The following is a 19152-nucleotide window of genomic DNA, read 5'->3' on the forward strand; positions in this document are numbered from 1 at the left end:
GACCATCATCCATGGACTACAACTGGAGCTGGATTGAGGATCCAGCTGTGCATCAATTAGTTAGTTTTAGAGATATCCAGATTCCCTCTTCTAGCTAAGCTGGGAGATGATGAGTCAGACACCACAATTACGTCCAGAATTGTGGCAGGAGGTCTCCAGGCCGCAGGCTGTGCTTTCTCCAAAAGCCTGAGAGGCAGAGAAGCAAAGGGAAAAGTCACTATGAAGAATCACAGGAAACACATTCATTTAAAATATCTATTGAAATTACAAATTAAACTCTCCAATATGATTCAAAGTACAAAACACCACATTAAAAGGCATTCAACAGCTCCTTTATACATCACAGTGTTAGTGGCACAAAATGCACTTACATTTCAAATACATCAACAGAACTATTTTTACACTGGTCAAATACATTTTTTATACATATGCATGACTCCTTCATGCTTATCCCTATACAAGTTTAAAATACATCATAATAAAATGATCAAGAAAGGTTCAGTTATGTACCATGTACCTGTACCTAATGTTCCTGGAATTCTTGTAAGATATACACAAATCAAAGCAATAATGAAGACCACAGGGCTCTAAACACAAACAGCATGCTCTACTTAGTACAAGTGCATTAGCAATTAAGGGCTGATACAGGCTTTTTTGATGTCCTTAGTATCACTGTCATCAACAACTGTAATTTACTTGTTTTCCTCAGGCTTTTAGATTATGTACATGAAATGTACAAACTTTGGTTTTAAAAAAGCAAACCTGCACAAAGGTTTATGCATGCTGCACCTCACTGAAGTGATAATGGCCTGCATTAAAAATATTTATTCCTATATGGTAAAAGGCCTACAGATGAAATGCACAGAACTTCATTCTAATCTTTCCTGCCCATAACAATTTTTGTTGTATTTTTTTGTGTAAACACTTTGTATTTTTCTCACCTATGGATATTTTATCCTGTCAGCTCCATAAATGAGAGCTGTTCACTAATTTTGATTGTTTTCTGCATGTCAGGAGCTCAGCTGTAAACTGAGAGTTGATTCAGTCTGCTGTTATTTGGGATATTGCCTAATTTATGCACCAGCGTATCTGAAGAAAGATCATGCTTCTTAGTATGTGGGGGAAAGTATCCTAAATTCTTGACATGCTAAAGTCAGTAGTAGGAGGCTTCAGGATGAATGCCAACATGAATAAAACTGAAATATTAACATAAAACATATACAGTAATCTTTTATATATAATTGTTCATCATTCACAAACTTTTAAAGAACCAATGAATTTGTCCTCACAGCTCTCCTGAGGTAAACACTGGTCCATTCCCCTTAAAAGATGGTTAAATTGAGATAAAAGGCAGTAAGTGACTTGGCCAATGTCACAGGGCAAAACCCAACACTACCACCATGGAAGATGAAGTGGGCTGTGTTCCTGATCTCTCTCAGGACTGGCTTCAGCCCAACTAAGGGCAAGGCTAGGGAGATGCACAGCCTCTGGAGGGGACTCCACACTCCCTAGATGTGCACGTGACACCCCAGAAGAACATGCAGATGATGTACCAGTACAAACTCCATTAAACAGCATTTATGAACAAACCATTCACTCAAGAGCTGGACTCAATCCTCGTGGGTCCTTTCAAATCAGAATATTCTATGATACTGTGTGAATACAAACCCCCTAAATAATAGCATAACCATAAAAATGCAGCAGAAATCATGCTGTGATACTTATTTTTCTGGTGCAAATCCAAAAAGCCATAGCTTTTTTTTTTGTAACAGATTTTCATTTGAAAAGACAAAAACAAACATTCCTTTTCCCATGGAAGGGGGTTTAAATGTCAGAGTTTAAAATTATGTATTTACAATTGAGTTTTTGGGGTATTAAATGTCACAGTATCAACATAAGCTGTAAAATAAAAGCACCTTGATACATCACCATGAAAAGTTGCTACTTTGGAACCAAATCAGCATTAAAAATAATAATGGTAATAATAATAATAATATTAACAACCATAAAAACAAGCAAAAAAAAATCCCCGAGAATACAGATGGAATGACATTTAGCAAACCTGAAAAGACTGGGTATTTGGTAAATATATGTAGGCATATAGTCTATTCCAACAGCTGGGATGTGAAACAAGAGTTGTGTCACAAAAATCACCAGTAGCAATTCAAGTATGTTGAGATCAAAGATACACTGACACAGTTTTCTGATTGCATATGATATTACCTGTGAGTATCAATTATAAATTATCATCTTAAAAATTCTGTATTTGCAAATAACTTATTTATCTTTCTTTTTTGCTTTTAAATCTGGAAATTCATTAATTCTAACATAAATTATTAACTGGCTGCACAGCACTTTGGAAAAGTCAAGTTTTGCTGTATTTCAACACAAATTCTCTAAGAAAGGCACAGAGAAAATAAACCTCCTCATACCAGGACACTCAATACTGTTCACAGGCCAGTGAATCTCTCCTGTTTACTCTGATCACAGTAGGAGAATTGGTCATCAGTCACAGCCACAATACAGCAAAACCCCTAACTGCCCCAACTAGAAAATTAATAACCCATGAAATCTTTACATCCTATTGTCCAGGTTTTTCTCCAGTCAAACAGGAGTACAGGGCCAGGGAGGAAAGGCCATAGTTCAAGCTAACCTTCAGGAAGCTGTCCTTTGCAGAAGGGTTTCCACCAATTCTCGACAGTGAAGCTATGACTCAGGACAACTCAGGTGCATGGCTTGGGATCCCTCTGGGAAATGGACTGAGCTGATGTCAGAGGGAGAGAAGCATCTCCCTGCCTGCTGAACTCAGCAGTGCTTCACACATCCCTGGAAGCTGGCAAACAGGGATCAAATGCACTACCAGACTTCCCTACAGGTATTTTTGAACAATGAAGCAATTTTTAATAACCAAGATAGCCAAAATACTAGAGATACTCAGATAACAAAAGATCTGAGTGCATTGCCATAAACAATCTGAAGATATTGTGAGTTCAGATTTGCTGGAAGCAACCTATCCTTTTTATTCACATTACAGAGAACATGAATAACTCATTAAAATCAAACCAAGTAAGTGAATTGCAGACAATCTCCGAGAGCTAAAATCTATGGTTTGATACAGTTTGAATTTGGATAGCACTAAACTTGGAAGGTAAGGGAGGAGAATAGTTTTATAAAAAGAAATTGGCCTTTTCAAAACTGTGCCCTACAATATTTTTATTTAACAGATACACAGTGTAAACCAAAAGCCAATAAAGAGTAATCTTTTGATGGTTGAGCTATGAAAACATTCCCAGCCAGTGACAGCAGCCAGAAGCAGATGCATTTAAAGATCTTAAGACATCTTCAGTGTAAAGTTATCCTGGCTTCAAGATATTCATCCATGTCAGTACATTACTAATGGCAGTAATAAATTATGATAAAAAAACCAGTAAAACTTCAGTCCACAAGCCAATGAAAAGAATGTTTTCCTTTGTATTACAGATACACACATTGTTTCAGGTGCTTCACATTTAATGGCAAGAAGTTATTAGTCAAATTCTTCTTGGCTTTAAAGTAGAGCAAAATGTTTTTCAAAACAAAATTTCTAAAGAGAAACCTCAATGATGTAGTATGTTGAATAGCACACTTTACTACCCTGAAAACAGAGCACTGAATTCTGCAAAACTATCAAGTGATTAGTTTTCAAATAAAAACTTATTTTGTCACAGTATTGTTATTAGCACAATACACCACATATCATACAATACTATCTCTGAAAATGGGCTAAGTAGTTTATAAATGCAAAGCACAACTTCCACAAATATCCCAGGCATTTTCATTTTAACTACATGGATAACCATGATGAATTTTTGTATTTAAAAGGAAAGACTCATTGATAACCCAAAAGTCTGCTAAACAGTCTAAACAGTAAAGTTAGTCCTGTATTTTTTATTAATTGTCCTAAAGACAGAAGCAAGCTATTCTGAATTTCCAAAATAATTCAATAGCACAGCTATTTACACATTTGGTTTAAATAGGATTTTATATATATATATATATCTATGTATCTATAAAAAAGATTAAGATACCTGGATTAAAAGTTACATAGCCCTATAAGTGTAGCAGAACCCTAAACACCCTAAACAATAGCAAAAAATAATTCAGAAAAACACTAGTGGTCCAGGGGTAAGCAATACCATCACTGTATTTTTAAAAGAAATTTGATTAAATAGCAGGTTTGTGTCATCACTGAACCTTACAGCTTCATCAATTAATTTTAAAATGTGGCTTTTAATCAAACAAATTTCTTATAAGACTTTATAAAATTCGTGGAAGGCAGCAGGACCAACTTTGTCCCTCTGATCCTCCCCAAATTTCAAGAAAGGCATAGGATGGCCTATATGCACCTTACTAATTTTGTTATACTTGGAAAAAATAGGTACTAAAAATGATATTGTGATGGCTTTAACAAAATCAGATGTGTAATAAAGTCACACGAAGTAGACTATCAGATTTAAATGATAGTCAACTCAAATATATGCAGGAATAAGACACCAAATTTGGAAGCAAACAGATATGCAGAAGTTTGTAGTCTTTTTCAGCTTGGTTTGCTGATGTCATTCAGTAGAGTCCCCAGTCCACCAGCAGGGCAGCACCAACCTTTTGCATTATTTTTAGCAGTATCATCTCTTAATTTCAGATAGCTACCCTGGTCTGTGGTCTCCCTTTAGCACAAAACTTGCCTTCTATTACCTTCCTTGTCTGTTATCAAGTCATCTGTACAACAATAGTAACAACAGTTCCTGAAATCAAGACTGTGTCAACAAAAAGCAGAATGGGGCAAGTACGGCTACAGCAACGTAAGTGCAAGAGGGAAACATAACAGCAACAGTAAAATCAAAACGTGTTGTGATGAGTCCAAGCTTCTCTCAGTCTAGGTAGGTAGAGGGTCATCATCTCCTTTATTACATTTGCACTTGCAGCACAGAACAAATGGTGTAGCAAGTAGAAGGAAAGGGGAGGCCACCAAAAGTAGAAGACCAAATCCGGCAAAAATGCCTACCACCTGTAAGAGAAAGGGATAGCATTGTGTCAGGGATAGATTCTGTGTCTGCTACACTATTGCATCATCTGTGTTCATCAAAAAGACCTCAGCAAATGCCACTGACCTTATCAGAGCCAGAACTCCCCATGTGTATACTACAGTCAGCTCCTGTGACCAGAAAATGTGAGTGAAAGTAGTGTAAATGTTCATGTCTTATGGCTCCTGTCAGAACTGTGCCACAGAACTCTGTTTTACCACACAAGGTGATGCAGATGGCTATTTGCCTTTTTGAGTTTTCTTATATCTCAAACAACTAATGAAGCAAATCACTACTTCTTTTCTTGATCAAACCTAAATACTAAATATTGAAATCAAGGCTACAAAAAAGACTTCCACTTTCAGGTGCTCCGTTTTTTTTTTGAAGAAAGCTTCAAGAAGAATTAGTCAAGGTGTTCAGAGAGTCTGGGAAGAATCCCACAATGCCCCACCAGCATGCACTCAAGCTTGGGAATTTCAATCACAGATTACTAACACCAAGGACTATAGGAAGACTTTGCATTCGCAATGGCTTTTTGCAGTCAGACCTGAGCTCATGCTGCTGCATCAGGGCACATGATCTAACTCTAAGTGCATCTTTTTCACTGACATTTATTGACCACCTCCTTCCCAGCATAAGCACAGGACCATAGACTTACCTAATTGGTCAGTGTGACAAAGCAGTTAATTTCTACAGAGCTTAAATTTGGAAAATTATTTAAGAAACATTCAAGTTGAGCTTCATCGCCTGAGAAAGTTTCCCATTTGCCATAGGCAACTGTAAGAGTGATGCTGCGACGATATGGCCACAAATTATTTAAGAGAATAATTTAGATTTATTCATATGACAGTGTCTGTGAATAATTTTGAATAACGATGGCAAGAATGGAGTGCTAATACAATAGCAAAACCGCACAGCAGAAGGCAAAATGAAATTAGAGTGCAGCACTCATTAAGGATTCTTCTAGTCAGGGCTAGATACGCCACTTCAATTAGCTAGCAAATATTAAATTAGCCGCGGTACAGATGGGACGATGCAGTAGCACTTTTGCTGGCCACGGATAATTGGGTGTCACGATCGTGCACATGGCTGTGGGGCTGCGGGGCCGCGGGAGATGGCGCTGTGGAACAGCGGGACAGCGCTCCCGGCGGGACCGGCATCCCGGCTCCGGCTGCCCGGCCACGGCGAGCCCCTGCGGCCTCGCCCTAGACATTCTACCCCAGCAGCAGTTCCTTTTCCGGCTTCAGAGGTGGGCACGTTTCATAACCCATTCTCTTTTTTTGGTGGTGTTGGCAATCTGATGCAACTTCTACAAATCTTTGCATTTGTTTCCCAGAAACTAAAGTTAAATTCTTGTCTTTAAAAAACACGAGCTGCACTACTGCCACGGTGCTCTTTGCAATCCACACTGAGTGCACTGTCAGACAGAGCCAAGATAGAAGCTAGCAATTCCATGGACCAGACTGACTACTGGTAATTAATATAAAACACCTATTTACACCTTTCTTTCAACCTCAATATGCCATCAAAGAAATCAAGTTTCAAGTTATTTTGTTTTGCTGTTTTTGTTTTTTGGTGTGGTTTTGCTTGTGTGTGTATGTGTGTTGTTTTTCTTTAAGTAAAACTGCCTGCTGAGTATTACTTACTTACTTTTTCCTTGGTTCTTTTTCTTCTGAAGAAATTGCTGCCCTACTAGGCATCAAGCCATTTTCTCTGGCCAAAACAAATATTTTTTTAAACCCACAAACAACAAACCAAAGACTCACCTCAATTTGCTTTGGATAATCTAAGAAAAACCTTAACAACTTACTCAAAGTTAACATAAGGAAACAATTGCAGTGTTGACTTGGCTTCAGTGGGTTTAGCAGAATTACATCCTGACTAGTAGTGAATTATCACCCTCTTTCTCAATAATAACCAGATCATCAAACATTCGATATATCAAGCATATTTGCACGAACTGCAGTGGCTTAGAACAGATGCTAAATATCAGATTAATCACCTCATACTACAGGTTTATCAAGTAAACTTCCTGTACCCACACACTTCCTGAGATACCACTGGCTAATCCAAGCAAAAGCCAGTCCACAGCTCAGACACCCAGTGGTGTGGGTGAGAGGGGTGAGATCCTTCTCCTTTTATTTCAGTTTAGCTGTTTATCCAGACTTGATGATTATTCTATAGACTTGGAGTTTATGCTCACATGGAAAGAAATCTCGACTTCAAGAAAAGTACCTCATCTCAAGCTAAGGTAGCTTTTTCTAGGCACACAGTTAATTTAGAAAGAGATGACTCAGATGTGCAGATGTCCCCCTATCTCTGAAGTGACTGTAAAGGCGGTAGATTGGACCAAGTCACACATTAGCATTTATACTGCATGCATCAAAGTGCTGCAGAGAGCTCTTTTATTACTAGCATTCTTGCTGAGTCTAGCAACACTGAATCTAGACTACAAAAGGTATTCCCACACTCTCTGCGATTGTCAGTTTGAATCTGTGTTTGAAACTACTGATAAACCTTCAGGGTTCTTTCTATCCAACCAACAGGAAAGAGTCAGAGAGAGACCATAGCAAGATAATGTCTGTATTCAGGTTAATTCATTTCCAGTTCTGGATCCAGAGCTAAAAATGCCTTGCAGAAAGAGCTTCATTGTAAATAATACTGACAGTGGCAACATAGTTTATCCTCCAAGTTCAGTGAGAACAATCTGAACTGGCATTGAACTGGCTCTGCAAACATACCTTTTCTGGTTCTCAGTGGCATTTCGCCAAGGAGGGCCTTCTCTAGGAGAACTAATTGTTCACTCCAAGGTACTGCCCTCTTTTTATCTGCTACAAAAATCAGTTACCATTTGGCACAGAATTTATCCTCAGGAGTTAAAATGAGGAACTATGACATTAGTAGGCCTGTAGAGAGCTTTCAAAGATCTGAGCTTTACCTGTGTCCTGTGCCAGATAACAGATGCCCTGGAGTGCCCCAGCTTGTTTCGACAAGGTCCTTTGTCGTAATGTATAAGGAGAAAATCATCCTACAAATATTAAATGAGAAAGTCAGCAATAAACAGAAGTTCTCCAAGTTACAAAACACTATAACCTGACAACTTAAACCCAGGAATCACACAGGAAGATAAAAGCAAGGGGATATGGCCATGTCCAACCTTTCAGAAGTGCTTTATTTATAGTTAGGTGTCTTCACAAGCAGGTTTGTTTGGTGTGTGTTATAGATATATAACAAATTTTTCTCCCAAGCTGCATATTTAAATGCTAGCATGAAGTTTAGCAAAAGAATCTAAGAAGGTAAGCTGACCACTGCATTTATTTTACACACATATAGCAAGGGCAAAGGAAAATCAGTACTTGTGCTGGAGACTTCCCAAAGCTGGTTCCTTTATCTACTGAAGAACAGAATGACAAACAGAATGACAGATTTTTGAGATATTACATCCCTATCAATTCTGTCAGCCTCTCACAAACCAGACAAGATAGCAGGCCTAGTTCTAAGGCAACACTGCTTTTTCATCTGTGAGAGCATGTGAGAAGTCTGTGACTTCAGGATTGTTAGTAAAGTATTGAAATGGAACAACCACAAGATTTGAATAGCTGGAGTAGCTCTCAGGAACCTAATTTCCTTTGCTATTGTTAACAAGGTTATAAAGTAAAACTAATGACATGGAAACAGATGTCGTGTATTGTATATACTGTGATCCGTGGGCATGATAACAGGCTGATTTAAAAAAAAATATAAACATATGAGAGTAGCAGCTTATAGACCAATAAATTCCTGCTGCTGGGAGAACATTGTATTCTTTCTCCTATGTCAGATCTATTTCTTGTCCCACAGAATACAATGAATGGTAAACAAATTAAGACTGCTAGTGACATACCACATCTAGTTTGTTAAACATCCTCAGACTAAGAGCATTGCTAGTCTCATACTGTAATGCCTTCAAGAAAGGCAACATTGAAAAGTCAGCAATGAAAAAAAAAAAAAAAAAAAGCAACACCCTTCCCCATGTTAGGTGCCATGTAAAGATTGTACACAAATTACTGTCGTAAGATTTTACTTTTTAATAATTATTTACTGACTCAGACCAAATGCTAAATTGACACAGGTCAGACAAGTAAAACAGAGGATACAAATCCTAACAAATTCCCAGCACCAGCTCTGGTGAGCTATGGCCAGAAACTAGTGAGCTACTTATTTAATTGATTAAAGAGACAGCTGGATGGCAAAGCAATGAACTTCTAAGCTTCTGAGAGCCAAGAGTGCATGGCATGTACTCACATCAAGAGATTCCAGACAGTACCAGCAAAAGGCATGCTTGCAATTCTTACACATCATTTGGGCACAGCCTTCATCTCGTTCAATGTAAACTTTACACTTTGGACAGCGTTTGATTGGAGCATCATCATCTTCCATTTTGAAAACTGAACTGTGGGAGTGAGAAATTAGTAAAATGCATGATCATGTCAGTTTAGAAAAGAATGTCTAAGACCTGTGCTATGAAGGCAAGCCTGCTTTTTTTTCACAAAAAAAAAAAAAGAAATTACTAGAGATTCAGGAATTCAAGTGATTTTATTATTCAGATATTATGCCTGTACACTACTTTTCAAATATATCTCTAGAAATAGATGTTTAATGACTACAGTGTCTACATAAAAGCTGGGATATTTTCTTTATCATGTAAACACCAGCTTTTTTGTTATGTAGTGATACTAACAGATATCAAACAGTTTTCTTCTGTAATGCAGCAGATGAGCAGCAGGTAGCTCACAGCTAAATATTTTGTACATCTAGATTATTTTCCTTTTCTCTCCTTTCTTTCTCAGACGAAGAAACAATCCCTTGACTGCACAATAACCGCAGATCACATTCCTTTGGACTGGGGCACCAGGGACAGAGAACTTGTCTGTGCTCTCCTTGAGGATCCTCCTAGGAGTTTCCCTCCAAATCAAGAACAATAAGGTTTTGGCACATGTTGTTCTTTCAGTTAAACTTTGCCATTGTTGACAGACTCCTAATAAGTCACTGCTCATGAGTTAGGGTCGCCACTGACTGTTCTTGCACAAGTGTGCAAAACCACAGATATCCCCTGATATAATGGGCACAACACAGAGGAATGTTGAAACAGTGGAACAAGTTTTATTTCCCTTGTGTAGATTTCTACTATATGGAGGTTTTATGCTCACTAACAACTAAAATGTAAATCCTGCGGCTACTGCCAGTGTGAGATACAAGAATGACTGATGGAGAATCAACAATTTGCTGCAAAACAGGACTGATGACTGATTGATTTGCCCAATAGCAGGATAAAAGGACACACACTAATTACTAACACTAGGGGTGACTGTACTAGAAAAAAATATGCTTTGTATACATAAAATGTATATGAAACTCCTAATGCTGCTAACAGGCCCATTATGCTTCAGAATAATGAAAAAACAATTTTTACTTTTACTCGGTGGAGTAAAAAAATTAAGCATGGAATAAAAACTAAAAGCAACCAAAACACGAAACGAAAGTAGATAAAGTTTGTTACCTTGCCATGAAATTTAGCAACCTTCAGTTCTTGTCATGCACACACAAATGCATGTGCCAAAGTTAGTCTATCTGATCAGGAACTCATCATGACAGCATCCTAGCTAGTCATCTGTTACAGCAAAGCTTGAAAGAAGACAAGGTATGAGTAACTAAATCCAAGGCTGGACAGGGCTTTAATGATGCCTTGGAGTGCAACACAATCTTTGAAAAAGCCCAGACATGAAGTGGAACACATGCACAATGGTCTTTCTGATTCAGTGGCTGCAGTTTACCACCAGAGACTACTTGAAACAGAACTTAAGATCATATGGCAAATGTGCAGCAGAGGGGATGATTGACAGGGTATCCTAAAAATCACTGTGTGGCATGATGTTAGCAACTCTCACATTGTCCAGGAGAGCAGCAGCAACAAGATCATCTCTCAGGGGAAGCTGATAAGCTGCCTGGATGTCATATTTTTCCCAATGGGGCAAAAGGCCAAAGGCTTAAGCAGCTCTTTTGTGCTTTGCTGGGAACGCTGGCAAAGAGTGAGGCTGCCAAGAGCTGTTCAGTTTTAGAATACAGCATTAAAAGAACAGGAACAACTAAGTGAAGGAAACAGCTTTAGAACAAAACCTCGGGAAAATGCCTCTTCAAGTTTTTAGCTTCTAAATACTTAATCTTTTGTAATATCTTACCTTGTTTCTCCTGGAAGAAAAGAGATTGGCATGCTCTCTTGACAGCCTTGACCCGGATGCCAATTAGATTTGCAAGCAGAGCAGAACTCAATGTCACACACTTTGCACTGGACCAGCTGAGGGTCCTGTGGGCTTGATTCCTGGAGCTGGCAAACTGCCTGGCACGTAGAGGATGGACACCAAGTCCGGCATGGATCCAAAAGCACTTCTGCAAAGGGACATAAAAGAACCAAATTCAAAGGCAGATACAAGATCAGCCTTCCATAACAATGCATTTCAGCTGAGGTTGACTGGCAGCGCATTTGAAGACACAAATTTTCAAAAGGAGCTTTTTAATTTATATGACTCACATTGACATAAATCTGGCCTGCTTTGCAAACAGGCACCAAACCAAAGTGAGTTTCGTGAGTCTCAATTAATTGCCCACTTTCATTCACTGAACTAAACTTGTTCTGAGAATGAGATGTATTTTTTTCAGTTGTACTTGAAGTTAAATACAGCGTATACTGTGCCATTAAACCCACCAGAAAGTGTTTTTACAGTGCCTTGCCCAGTAGGAACCTAATTCAAGTTGACCTCTATCCTAATGTAACCACATGATTAACAACAGCATAAGATACAGTTTTATCTCTTTCTTGGATGCTCCTTACAGATAATTCATTTCATGTTTCAAAGCCCAGTGAAGGCAATAAAAACTTACCAATGATTGCAGTGGTTTCTAGGCTGGATCCTGCCCCCAGCAAAACTTTACTGTAAATTCTCTATGGTCACACTGTTCCACATCTCCACAGGCATACAGTCAGCTTATGTTCTTAATGTGTTTGTATCATTACACACATGCTCATTAATTCTGTACCAAATGCTAACCCAGGAGATAATCTTGGCTCTGTGAAAGAGGTCAGTATTTCTCTCCAGCCCCTACAATACTAGTAGTCAACTTAAACAGCAAAGCTCAAAATAGAAGTCACTCCCTCAGTTATTTAGCAATGTAATACACAGCAATTTTCTTTCCTTACTTTATTCCCAGAGTGCTGCAGTTCTGGGAATCATGTAGGCAAGAACAGAAGCAATTACTTTTTAGGTTTTGGGGTTTTTCTTTCTGATGACCAAGCAATTAACGCACAATGCTACTTCAAGAACATATGCAGAGATTCTGATTTATAGGATTGCTCTTGAGCAAACCCATTCTCACAGCCTTCAATGGGTACTGTTACCTCTTTCAAACTGTAGTTTCTTATACCTTTGCATGATTTCTGATGCAACCATGCACTCAATCTGTTGAAAAAAGGAAAAGAAGAAAAAATTCCAATTAGGAACAGTAATAATCTAGAAATTTTAAACACACAGAGTATTAGACCTTTGAAGAATTAATAAAAACATATGTTGTCAACAATGAAGCTGTAACATAAAAAGCAAGACAGATTCAAACATCCTGTACAGAAAACACCCTCTTTGCAGGAAGAGTGTACCTCATTTTCTTGCAGATGACCTCGCTTTGGGCAGGCAGCATCAGGGCAGCTGATTGCTGTTTCTAGACCTTCTTTGATCAGAAGTTCCACATACTGTTTTAGGCACTGTAAGAGAGCCAAATGCGGAGTTAACTATTCTGCCAAGGTTAAATCACTCAGTATTTTAACAGCTTTAGACTGAAAATCTGAAGAACTTAAACTTTGAAAAAACAGGTACTACTGTGTCTGTTTTACAGCCATGAGCCACATTCACAGCTTTTGCCACAGTTACACCTTTAAGTAGAAAAGAGAAAGTTAATTTCCTCATCAAAATCATAGAATCATTTGGGTTGAAAAAAACTTCTAAGACCACTTAAACCAAAATTAACCAAATAGCTCTTCATTAATTTAAAATATGCAGCAAATTAAAAAATAACAAAGGGGAAAGAACAAATCAAAGAGGATACAGAGGCAGAAAAAACAATAAAACACCTCCATGATACAATTAGATTAACCACACTCTAGAGAAATTTGTGTGACTGGAAGCCACAACACATCTTAGTAAGCAGTAATTCCCCATAGACAGATATCTGTCAAGCATACTAGAACACAAAGGCAGTTGAGTATCTTGACATCTATTCTTAGAAAATAACTATCTGAACTTCATGGTTAAAGAAGTAACTTTTCCACAGAAAGGAAAAATGTGAAAATTAGGACTCCCTGAAGAACTATAGTTTCCATGGGGACCAAATAATAAATATTGGTAATACTAATACTTTTCTCCCCTAGCAACCACAGCATTTTACCCGACTCATAAATGCAAATGTAGCCTCTAGCACAGCAGTGCACAGCATGGCTGTCAACAAAGCAGAGAAGAAATGTGTGTATTTTTGACCAAGGGCAAATTAAGATTAAAACTTGTTATTCTTGATGACCAACTCCCCTCCACCTCCATCCTTCCTACATCAAGCTGAGAGCTAATGCATAGGTGTCTATTGGGAAGACAGGGGAGTGATGAAGAGATCCTGCTCTCCGCTGCTACCATGCAGCTTCTACCAGCCCAGCACTACACAGAAAGAGCAGACGAGGGCCTGCTTCCCAGTGGATGGAACCCTGTGATGTTCTCACCCTGCCTCTGTGCTCAGCTGGCATAAACAAACTGGAGACAATCACAGAATGAGGTCCCTAACTCTGTTTGCAGATGTGTGAATAGTGAGGCTAGACCAACAGCAGAGTAAAATGAAGATATAACACCAGCTCAGCATACAGCTGTGTGGGAGGCAAGAAGGATTACACACTGCAGCAAACTGGCAAAACAAGGATTTCAGCTACCATTTCTAGACATTGCTAAAGGTATGCAGCTGCTGACTAACCACCAGCCTGGGAAAGTGAAGAGCTGCATTGACTGTGGCGTGCCTAACTTCAGGTCAGAGCACAAAACTGCTTCTCCCAAACTGCTTCTTCCTTCACCCTGTGCAATCAAATAGCCCACCAACAAGCACCTTCCAGCCTAACCCTCAGGCATGTGGCTTGTAGCTGTTAAAGTTCAGACTTCAAAGCTCTTCTCTTTCTCTTCTGCCTCTCCATTTGTCTATTCAGCTCCTTTCAGACACCTCTATTAACAAATTATTCTAGATTTTACCTCTTGCATCTTGATTGCATCAGACTGTACTTCCTGCCCACACAATGTCAGCTGCTCTGGTCCACAGCATTTCTGGTGGCAAGTTGCCACCACCTTGATAGCACGACAAATCATTTCTGCTAGAGCTCTCTTTCTCTGTGTCTCCCACGCATTAGAGAAAGCAGGTCAATTTTTTGGAAAAGAAAAACAGAGATCAGATAATTGATATTTATAAAATTTTTAATTGTGCAAAGAAATCCATGTATGACAGACTACACATAGTCTTTGTCTTCCTCAGTAGGGGTTTAATGAGGACAACTGTCCATTTAGTAGATGCTGACTTGCAGAATGTTTCCAAGCCTTCACTTGGAGCTCTGCAGGGCAGGTGGTGGAACACTTTAGGAGAACCTGTATCATTAACCCCAACAGGCTGAACTCTGCAAGACCCAGGCCCTAGGCTGTGTGCCTTGGCAAGCTGTGATTTCAGCTGCAGTGAGGTATTAGTGCTGCTATAATGACACTGCTGGCTCTTCCCTTTCCTCTCCATTTGCAGATGCCAAGTGTGGATTAAAACGAAAATGCATACATTTTTAATGCCAGCACTTAGCACTTATAGAAAGTACTTTTCAAGCTGAATGAGCTTTGCTATCATTAATCATTAATGTGGCTAATTCTCCTCCTCAACCTGTTTAGGACTATTGCCAAAGCCTACTCGATTTGCTTCCCTTTCCTCTCATTTTCCAAGAAACTACACACTTCATTCCTGTCATGAGCAGTGTTCATGGCCTTTCCCTTCCCCTTAATGGGGCATTGGCTTCTGCCTTCTCAAAATCAGCACAACCAAGTGCACTTCTCATGCTTCACCTTCTGAGAAACGTCTCAAGGCCACAAAATAGGTAGAGGATAAAACACGCTACCACTCAAGACTCCCCTGAGACTTCTTGGGTGGAGAAAGATGAACCCAAAGCAGTTGCAAGAGAATTTGATGCACAGGGTACCTGTGGCTTCTCTTGAGGGCAGGCACAAGACATGCAACTTGTATAAGATTGGCTACAGTACCAGAAATGCAGCAGCATGCAAGCAACACAACAAAGCAGGATAAGGTATTCAGCCATATACTACGAAAAATTCATTGTAAAACAATTACAAAAAGATGACAAAATTTTGCAAATTTTCTATGCAACTTGATTCAATGCTGGAAGAAAGTATTTTCATAGTCCTTCCATTAAGGCAATAAAATACTCTATAGCATGAACAAAAAACGTGGGAGTGTAGGTCACCCCACACAACATTCAAAATGAAGTCTATTACATAACTTTTCTCAGAGAAGACAGAAGCTAAAATTAGCTACCTAAGGCATGAGAATGGAGTAAGGTTATAAGAGTACACTGACGTGTATTAAAACTAATATGCTGAGGAACATCTTCATTAATCCTTTAAGGGACGTGTGTCAGAAGAGACCAGTTACCTCCCCTGAGCGCTACTCCTGTATTGTTCCCTGTGCACGCATACTCCTTGTGCATCCCTGCTGTCCTTTCTGACGCGTGTGTAACTTTTTCTGTCACCTGGTAACCTGTGAATCCTACAAGCATTTGCTGTCCCCATGACAAAGGGCAGAAGCACATCCATTTTTAGGAGTTTTGGCCCAGATCCATTTCCCTCACAAAGACCAACTGAGACCCCAATTCAGCAGCAGTTTTACTATAAGCTGCCTATTTAAATTGGGAACACTTTTTTTTTTTTTTTCTGTTGCCTCAGAGACAGATGACTAATAAAGGAATGACTTTCTGAAGCTGCCAAGCCCAGCATAGTATTTAAAGCTCTTCAAGATGTGTTGTATTTCTAACCTCTATACATCAAGGATTGTGCCACACAGGAAGGTATGCACATGACCACTGATATGCCATGGCTTTAGAGCTTCATATATTTTTGTTTAATGTTATAAAGACCAATATATCCTATATAGGAATCAAAATGCTTATTTTTTGCCTAATTTCAAAACCACAACACAATCTTGCTCTCCTGCATTTAGCTCTAACAAACCTGCACAGGCCACAGCAAAATTCTTGGATTTTCTTCTTCTTTTAGAAGAATTCCAGGAATAATCATGCTTACTTCTGATGTTGGTGCTTTATTTCTCCTGACATCAAAGCCCAAATAAACCCCACCGTAATTCCAAAAAAGGAATCTTGACTTTTGCTGTTTACATAGGGGGTGACACTTATCTACCATCTACTTTGACAGAAAAAAATGTGTTCACTTGGTGCCTGAGGTCATTTTACAATACAAAATGCACATAATTAAAAACACTTGGAGATGGTTTGGGAAAGTAATAACTAATTTATTTTTAAGAACATGTTATTGCTACTATTGCAGGAAACAAGATGTGGTTTTTCAAGATGTCACCTATTATTTGAGTTAGGCAGACAAAAAGATTATCCTGAATTATTTTCTTAACAGCTGATAGGTGGAATTTGTTAAAATGTAGACTTCTGACTACACTAACGCTGTGAAGCAAGTGCCAAATCATATGGGAAATTTTTTAATTAGTCCACAGATTTGGAAAGGCCAAAAACACATGACAAGAGCAAAGTATATCACTATATCATCTGATTTAGTTCTTAAACCTTCAAATGTATTTTAGTGCTGGCACTAGGCCATAGCCATCACCATATGATGGTGCGCACAACATGCAGAATCATCACATGCTGGTATTAGAAAACAGTTTTTAAAAAAACAAAATACATGAACCAATAAAATTTAAAGGGGGGAAAATAGAAACACAAGGAAGGCTGACATGCTTTTTCAACAAGGGAGATTTTTAAAGGCCAAGCTGAAAACCTTTTCAAATAGGATAATTATTAACATGTAGACTAAATTGCTGGTCTCAAATTCTATATCATCTGCAAACCAGGATTAGATGAACATCTAAAAATATACATAAATGCACACACACATATAATTACATAAACTTGCATTCGATCACATGAAGAGTCAGGAAAAGCTGGTTGGTATTTTGTGATCCATGTTACAAGTGGTATCAGGATAGGTACATGAAAGATCCCTTTGGGCATTACATTCTAGGGTAAGAAGATTCTTCTGGATGAAGAATATGAAAGGATATTGAGTGAGAAGCACTTGTTTTGTGTCTTGTAGCTAAAAATCTACAGTTTGGTCTATGGGTCACTTTTATGCTAAATGAATACTAAGCCAAAGCTCAAAATTCATGTGATGGGGCTACACAGACAACCAAAACTACTACAGCATCAATTACATTTGGTAGTATTTTTATGCTCTACATACTAGGAATTTTTCTTTACATTGCTTTAAAATGAATTCTAAGAAGGTGATGTCTTCTCCTTCCATAAGACAGGGCAATACCAAGGTTATTCTGCTGCTCTGTGCAAATTCCCCTAAGCAAATTCTGCAGTCAGTCTGGTGAATAGGTAGAATTTATACTCGTAGACAAACTGCCTGTAAATCGTTTGGGTAACATGATGTAATGTCCTATTTTAGGTTCAGATTAGAACAGTGCAGTGATGTAGTGTGCAATCACTGGGGCAGGGGGAGACAGCATGTTTGAAAGTGAGTGAATTTCTTTCACTACAAAAAAAAAAAATCTGAGTGTCTGTGTCTCAGGTGAAGACTAATACTCTTGGAAAAATAGCTCCCTTCCTTTTGTCCAAATAGCAAATTCACTCTGAATGTCATTTTCTAGAAATATTTTCCATTTAGACAAACCTGAACAATTTGAAGAAGAAAAACTCCCCTAAAAAAAGCAGCCTGCATCTGGGGTGTTCTCTGAAGAAGGAAGAATGATACAACAAGGCTAGGCCTTCCCTATTCCTGAGAGATTCTTGTCACCACATATAACTATCATATGCTACCTTTTAAAATATTTTAGTGCATACTTCTTAAAGTAACAGGATTGCTTATCTGGTATTAGGAACAAATCACAGAATCATAGCATGGCTTAGGGTGGGACATACCTTACAGATCATATAGTTCCAACCCTTTTGCCATAGGCAGCGACACTTTCTACTAGACCAGGTTGCTCAGAGCTCTATCCAAACTGGCCTTGAACACTTTCAGAGATGGGGTATTCACAACTTCCCTGGGTAATCTGTCCAGTGTCTCATCACCATCATAGTAAAGAATTCCATCCTAATATCTAAACCAACTCTTTTTCAGTTTGAAGCCATTTTCACTTGTCCAATCACTACATGCCTTTATAAATAAAGCCCCTCCAATTTTCTTGTACAGCCTCCTAGGTTGGACTCCCTGTAGGAAACCCCACCATAAAGTTACCTGTCCCTGCCCTCCCTTTAATCCTGACCCATAAGCTTTCAGTCATCTCCTTATCAATCCCCAAGTGTAGCTCCACACCCTCCAGCTGGTTACTGACATAGAGTGACACCTCCAGTTCATTTCTTCTGCTTATCCTTCCTAAAGAGCCTGTATCCTTCCATTTCAACACTCCAGTCATAAGAGCAATATTATTTAAACTTAGTGTTTCACAGAAAAAGAAAACTACTTTCCAAGAAAGTTCCACGGTACACTTAGCGCATACAAGAAAGCATGTGCAAGAAAAGAAAAAGAATGGTAGGTTCCTCAGAGAGGTTTTAAGCTTCTTTCAAATTTACTACACGGCCTTTTCGTGTAAAGTAGTTATAATCCTGCCTCAAATCTATTGTTGTTTAATAACAGGCTCCACTTGAAACCACTTTTGCACTGCTGCTCCAGTGGGCCTAATTCTCTACAGCAGACCTACAGCCTAGCTTTTTAATATCACCCTAATCCTACTT

The 19152-nt window shown here is 38.7% G+C and overlaps 1 protein-coding gene across 4 annotated transcripts in view; it reads right to left on the bottom strand.

Moving 5' to 3' along the window:
• Positions 1 to 241: 241 nt before the first annotated feature.
• Positions 242 to 19152, bottom strand: part of RNF144A (ring finger protein 144A) — a 62227-nt gene continuing 43316 nt past the window's right edge. For all 4 annotated transcript variants that reach the window (XM_041477843.1, XM_041477847.1, XM_041477844.1 and 1 more), the window contains 6 exons: positions 12748 to 12852; positions 12493 to 12553; positions 11279 to 11486; positions 9345 to 9492; positions 7999 to 8088; positions 242 to 5044 (listed from right to left, as the gene is read on the bottom strand). In XM_041477843.1, the coding sequence (XP_041333777.1) occupies positions 4913 to 5044; positions 7999 to 8088; positions 9345 to 9492; positions 11279 to 11486; positions 12493 to 12553; positions 12748 to 12852 (744 nt within the window). In that variant the 3' untranslated portion in view covers positions 242 to 4912. The remainder of the gene's footprint in view (positions 5045 to 7998; positions 8089 to 9344; positions 9493 to 11278; positions 11487 to 12492; positions 12554 to 12747; positions 12853 to 19152) is intronic.

The sequence above is a fragment of the Pyrgilauda ruficollis genome, unplaced genomic scaffold, assembly GCF_017590135.1.
Source record: "Pyrgilauda ruficollis isolate IOZ18807 unplaced genomic scaffold, ASM1759013v1 scaffold42, whole genome shotgun sequence".
Classification (NCBI taxonomy): Eukaryota; Metazoa; Chordata; class Aves; order Passeriformes; family Passeridae; genus Pyrgilauda; species Pyrgilauda ruficollis.